At 45.3% G+C, this 6,978-nt stretch overlaps 1 protein-coding gene across 1 annotated transcript in view; it reads left to right on the forward strand.

The window, feature by feature from the left end:
- The window catches only part of TLR4 (toll like receptor 4), a 17,350-nt gene extending 10,931 nt beyond the window's left edge, over positions 1 to 6,419 (forward strand). The window contains exon 3 of the mRNA XM_003785249.3: positions 4,123 to 6,419. Within this exon, the coding sequence (XP_003785297.1) occupies positions 4,123 to 6,361 (2,239 nt within the window). The 3' untranslated portion in view covers positions 6,362 to 6,419. The remainder of the gene's footprint in view (positions 1 to 4,122) is intronic.
- Positions 6,420 to 6,978: the final 559 nt, after the last annotated feature.

The following is a 6,978-nucleotide window of genomic DNA, read 5'->3' on the forward strand; positions in this document are numbered from 1 at the left end:
AGGACGGGCACCAAGCCATTTTTGAGGGATCCACCCAAAGAGGCCCCACATTCTACCCTGAGGATCAAATTTCAACATGAGATTTGGAGGGGACTAACATCCAAACCTTACCAATGATGTTCTATTTGTAATAAATCTTCCAGGAATTCATTGGCCTTTTTGAATCTGGATGTCTAAATTGCTGGGAAGACTAGGAAATTTTCCTCCATCGTTCCCTCAAATAGGTTTTCCCTGCTTTTTGCTTATTCTCCCTTAGGGATACTTATGATTCTTATGTTTGGGTATTTTACATAATCTCCAATTTCTCATAGCCTTTGTTTATTTCTCTTGATTTTTTTCTCTCTTTTTATTTTCTTCTTATTTTTGTCTGACTGGGTTACATTAAAAGCCTTGTCTTCAAGCTGTGACATTCTTTCTTCCGCTTGGTCTAGATCTCTTGTTAAAACTTTCCGTTGTATTTTGTAATCCCCTAACTGACACTTTCATTTTCAGAAGTTCTGTTAAGCTTTCGGTAAATATGTATCTTTTAAATAAATTTTTCATTCATCTTCTATTTTTTTTATTTTGTGTGTACCACATGTGTGTTGGTTTTCAACTTTCTTGTCAATCCCATTACACTTAATTGTAATTCATATTTTGAATTCTACATATGACATTTTCAAAAATTTCATTTTGGTTTGGAGTCCATTACTGGAAAGCAAACATGGTCCCTTCGGGGGATTAAAAAATATATATAAATGGCCAGGGTTCTTATGCTGGTTCCTTCTCATCTAGAACTCCTTCCCTCAGATCAATACAGATAGGTTTGTGGTTTTTCTGTTCTCCTCTGCCAGGAGCTTAGCTGGTCAGTGTAGAGAGAGAGAAAGAGGTACACTGCTTTGGGTTCATGCAGGTAGGTACCCACTGTGATGTTCCTGGCAACTTGGGTTGGTTGGCCCTCAAAGCCCTGGGACAGTGTTCAAATGGCAGTGGTGGTAGACTAGATTAGCTAATCTTCAGTCTGCTGACCCCTGGGTGGTGTGCTGTGTCTTACGAGAATAGACTGAGACCAGACTGACAAACTTGCCCTCAAGCCTCCTTGAGTTCAACCATTTGCTGTGACAGTGAAGGGAGGGGGATGACTTGCTCTGGACGAATGCTCAGGTGGGAAGAAAAGGGGATACATTGTGAGAGCTTTAAACGGGGGGGATGGTCCCTTTATATAAGATTAACAAAGGCAGGCAGCTGGGGTGACACAAGTCACTCATCTATCTCCCTCAGCAGCAGTACTGGTTGTCCTTTGGGGCCACAAAAACTCCTAGATTCCCAGCTCCCACCCTGGCCCAGCTGTGGCAGAGGTGGTAGAGGCAGCTGGACAGGCCTTGTGTAGGGCTAGCAGACTGGCTGTGGTTGTGGCTGAAATGTGGGCAAGTGTGATTGTGCCAGGTTCTGTCCTCCAGGGAGGGTAGGCTCCTCCCTGAAGAGACAGGCAGCTTGCGGAGAGGACCCCTAGCCCCACCCTCCCTGAGAGGGGCAGGATATGTTTGTCCTAATGGCACAAGAAAGTGCTTGCTATAGTTTTTTAGAGAGGACAGAGTGAACTCTATGATCTGTGGAAAGCTGTGTGTGACAGACGCTCAGACAGAGGTTGGGCAGCTGTTCCCTGGTGTAATCATCCCCTGTGGAACCCTCACTCATCCTGCACTTATAAGCTGGGGCTGCCTCGGCAGGAGTGGGTGGGGGACAGGAGGAGGAAGAGAAGTCTCTAATGGTGGGGAGCCAACCCCCTGGTCCCCTTTGTCCTGAGGGGCCCTCTGATTTGTTGAACTCTCCTCTCATATGTAAGCAGCCTGCTCTGAATACCCAAAGTACAGAACACCCACAGTTCCCCCAAGATACCCCAGTCTTTCAAGGCTGCTACAATCCAAATGGGTGCTGGGGATCACTGGCTGCAGATCCAGTGATGTTGAGACCCAGGGGATGAGATTACCAGATTGAGTCAGCTGCAAAAAGTGCTGTCTGTCCATGAAGAGAGGGAAATGAGCCTCATTCTCTGTGTAGAACCAGGGTGTGGTGAGCTGAGCGGGGATGCAGCCCAGCTGCAAGCCTAGAATTGGCCATTCTACAGCATTCCTACTCCAAAAGCTCATACTTGGAGCATAGGCGGCAATGTCCACAGCGTTGGGTGGTTGGAGGAGGGAAGGTCACCATCTCTGTGGCCAGTGCTGCAGTGGTACTTCTGCTCTGGGGTGAGGACACTCTCTTACCCTATGGACTCTCCTTTGCATTTGTTTCTCCACTGGGAGGGTGTAGACAACTTTGGATCATAGGCCCAGGGGCTCCCTGGTGCAGAGGCATGAATGTTCCTCCTTCCTCTGTCCTAAAACCATATTTGTGGTACTTCCGAGTTCCCCTGGGGCAGTCTATCCTGTGGGTCAGAACTCCAGGAATATTGCTGCTCTCCTGTGTGGTTGTCTTGGTCCAAGCTGAAGCTGTGGAATGTGACAGGGATCCAGTTAGTGACTGTGGGTTAGAAGCACCTGCCGTGTACACAGGCAGCATGGTGCCTGCCATCTCAGCTCAGATCTGTGGTAGGAGGAGCTGACCCTGCAGGGACCCATTGTCTAATGCTCTGCTCCCTGGAAGCTCTCAGTTTGTCGGTGGCAGCAGTGCCTGGAATTTTCCAGGTAGGAATGTTCTCCAGCAGATTGGGTGCTGGCAGACTGCCACAGATGTGAGGTCAGGAAAAGTGAACACTCCCACCTACCCTTTTCAGTAGACTCTTGAATTCCTCAGAGGTCACTCTCTTCCCAAATCTTGCTCCTTCTTATTCTGCTCCACAAAATTTTTTTCCTGTGGAATCTTCAGTGGGGTAATTTCTGGCACTTTTCCTGTGTTAGTTTGCCTGGCTATGCTACTTTTATTTGGGGGATGATCTAGAAACTGAGGTCTCTAGTTGCCCTTCTTGCTCTCTCTCCCTGCGTCTTCTTTCTACTGCCCCCACTGCTCTTTACCTAGTTTCCAGTAAAAAATAAAAGCTCAGACCCAAATGCTTTTATTATCCAGGAACCTCCTGAAGGAGCTAGTACAGGTGGGGAGCATTGTAAATGTAATTCAGCCCAGATGAGGAAAGGACTCATTTGTAAGTCCTAACTGCCATGCACCGCAGCGCTAACAGGATATTGTTTGCTTTGTTGGCTGCATGGGAGCGCTGTCTCTGGGATATCCGTTTGAACGCTGGATGCACATGGCTTCCATTTCTCTTGGGGTAAAATTCAAAATCCTTTATCTGGCCTGCAGACCTCCACCTTGTTTGGAGCTTCCTTCCTCCACAACCCCATCTCACTCCCTCCAGCTTCCTCTCTGCACTACATTCAGGGAAGCTGTTTTTCTTGATTCCTCCGTGAGTCCTGGTTGCTGCCTACCTTGGGGCTTTTGTAGTTACTGTTTGCTTCACCTACATTCTCATCAACTTAGGGATGAGCATTCTCAGAGGAGCCTACTTTGATCCCCGTAATCTGGTGTGTCCCCTAGATGTATACTATTGTCATACACCTCCTTTTCTTCCACAAAACTCACTCCTATCACTTAACCTGTGACAGTGACAATGGTCAGCTATGTAGCTAACCTACATGCAGAACTTTTTATAGCTGTTAAGGGTATTTATGACACTTATGTGTAATTTTTTTTTTGTATCTTTGGAATTAACATTTACCAGTAATTTATCATGTGTAACTACTAATAACCAGCTATATGATGTGTACTAATCAGATGTAAACTTACAATTTTTTGTGACAGAAAATACCAAGATTATCACATATTCTATCAACCACAGGATCTTCATGTATTCCAATTTATTGGACTTTCACTGATTTCTTTCTGACGGATTTGCTGCCTCTGCTTAGCATGTGTACCTAGTGTGGTTGAAAAGAGTTTATCATTGTGGCCAGTGTGATAATACTGAATCTGTGAGGCTTCTTATTTGCTCAAATCATCATTATCTTTCCTGCTTGCTGTCTTCACCTACGAGCAACCATAGGGCACATGACAGATGTATGAAGAATGGTGTGGCTAGGGCTGTTGTTTTATCATAGGTTTTTATTCTACAGAACTATTACATAAGCTGCATTTTTCCCCCTGCAGGTGTGAAATCCAGGCGATTGAAGAGAATGCATTTCAGAACCTAAACCACCTTTCCACCTTGATATTAACAGGAAACCCTCTCCGGAGTTTAGCCCTAGGAGCCTTTTCTGGACTACCAAGTTTACAGAAGCTGGTGGCTGTGGAAACAAACCTCGCCTCTCTTGAGGACCTTCCCATTGGACATCTCGAAAGCTTGAAGGAGCTTAATGTGGCTCACAATCTTATCCATTCTTTCAAGTTGCCTGAGTATTTTTCCAATCTACTCAATCTGGAGCGCTTGGACCTTTCCAATAACCACATTCAAAATATTTCTCATAAAGACTTGCAGGTCCTACATCGAGTGCCTTCACGCAACCTCTCTTTAGACTTGTCCCTAAACCCTATAGACTTTATTCAACCTGGTTCCTTTAAAGGAATTAGGCTCCGTGAACTGACTTTGAGAAGTAATTTTGATAGCCTGAGTGTAATGAAAACTTGTATCCAAAATCTGGCTGGTTTAGAGGTCCATAGGTTGGTTTTGGGAGAATTTAAAAATGAAAGGTACATAAAAGATATTGACCAATCTGCCCTGGAGGGACTGTGCAATTTGACCATTGAAGAATTTCGGTTAGCATACTTAGATGACAGCCTACAAGGTGCTGAATTACTTCATTGTTTAGAAAATGTTTCTGCAATTTCCCTGGTGAGTTTAGATTTATCTCATCTAAAAAGCCTTTGTAATAATTTCAAATGGAAATCTCTAGAATTAATTGACTGTAAATTTGAACAATTTCCCATATTGGAGCTATTTTCTCTCAAAAGGTTTATTTTCACTGCCAATAGAGGTGGGAACACATTTATAAAAGTCAAACTACCAGACCTTGAGTATCTAGATCTCAGTAAAAATGGCTTGAGTTATACAGGTTGCTGTTCTCACACTGATTTGGGGACAACCAGACTGACGCATTTAGATATGAGCTTCAATGGTATTATTACCATGACTTCAAACTTCCTGGGCTTAGAACAACTAAAACATCTGGATTTCCAGCATTCCAGTTTGAAGCAGATGAGTGATTTCTCAGTGTTCCTACCACTCAGAAACCTCCTTTACCTTGACCTTTCTTATACTCACACCCAAGTTGCCTTCCATGGGATCTTTGATGGGTTGGTCAGTCTTCAAGTCTTAAAAATGGCTGGCAATTCTTTTCAAGACAACATCCTTCCAGATGTCTTCAAAGAAATGACTAATTTGACCTTCCTGGACCTCTCTGACTGTCAACTGGAACAGGTGTCCCAGAAAGCATTTAATACACTCTCCAGGCTTCAGTTACTAAACATGAGCCACAACAATCTAGTTTCATTGGATGTACTTCCTTATAAGCCTCTCCAGTCCCTCCAGGTTCTGGACTTCAGCTTCAACCGCATAGTGGCTCTCCGAAAGCAAGAACTACAGGATTTTCCAAGGAGCCTAGCTTTCTTAAATCTTACTCAGAATGAGTTTGTTTGTGTTTGTGAACACCAGAGTTTCCTGCAGTGGGTCAAGGACCAGAGGCAGCTCTTGGTGAAAGCTGAGAATATGGTATGTGCAATGCCTTTAGATATGAAGGGCATGTCTGTGCTGAGTTTTAGGAACACCACCTGTCAGATGAACAAAACCGTAATCAGTGTGTCAGTGGTCATTGTCCTTATGGTATCCGTTGTAGTAGTTCTGGTCTATAAGTTCTATTTTCACCTGATGCTGCTTGCTGGATGCAAAAAATATGGTACAGGTGAAAGCACCTATGATGCCTTTGTTATCTACTCAAGCCAGGATGAGGACTGGGTGAGGAATGAGCTAGTAAAGAATTTAGAAGAAGGGGTGCCCCACTTTCAGCTCTGCCTTCACTACAGAGACTTTATTCCCGGTGTGGCCATTGCTGCCAACATCATCCAGGAGGGTTTCCACAAAAGCCGCAAGGTCATTGTGGTGGTGTCCAAGCACTTTATCCAGAGCCGCTGGTGCATCTTTGAGTATGAGATTGCTCAGACCTGGCAGTTTCTGAGCAGCCGAGCTGGTATCATCTTCATCGTCCTGCAGAAAGTGGAGAAGTCGCTGCTCCGGCAGCAGGTGGATCTGTACTGCCTTCTCAACAGGAACACCTACCTGGAGTGGGAGGACAATGCCCTGGGGAGGCACATCTTCTGGAGACGACTCAGAAAAGCCCTGCTGGATGGTAAACCATGGAGTCCTGAAGCGGCAGCAGGTGAAGAGTGCAACTAGCAGGAAGCAACAACTTCTTTTTTTTTTGAGACAGAGCCTCAAGCTGTCCTCTTGGGCATCACAGCTCACAGCAACCTCCAACTCCTGGGCTCAAGCGAATCTCCTGCCTCAGCCTCCCAAGTAGCTGGAACCACAGGCACCCACCACAACGCCTGGCTATTTTTTGGTTGCAGCCATCATTGTTGTTTGGCGGGCTCGGGCTGGATTCGAACCCACCACCGTAGGTGTATGTGGCTGGCACCTTAGCCACTTGAGCCACAGGCGCCGAGCAGGAAGCAACAACTTCTACCAGAAAAGAAGAAAACTGAGGCGCCCCTTGCCCAGCTGGACTCAGGGCTTGTTTAGTTAAAGCAGTACTAAATTCTGCAGGGAGCCAGGCATTATGCTAAAGGCAAGTGATTCAGTGGCATATGAGATACACAGGATTGCTAATCTCATGGAATTTATAGTACAGTGCAGAAGGAATAAATTCTGGGATAAAATGCAGAGCCTTCCAGGTGGACATTTCAACCAGGTCAGCCAAGGAGTCCATGACAGAAAAAGTCCCCTTAGCTCTTATGCCATCAAATTGAATAAGAACTGAAGAGATTGGGCCTCAGTAAAAGCAGAAAGGGACA

Source organism: Otolemur garnettii, unplaced genomic scaffold, assembly GCF_000181295.1.
Source record: "Otolemur garnettii isolate 467f Iridium unplaced genomic scaffold, OtoGar3 scaffold00014, whole genome shotgun sequence".
Taxonomy (NCBI): Eukaryota; Metazoa; Chordata; class Mammalia; order Primates; family Galagidae; genus Otolemur; species Otolemur garnettii.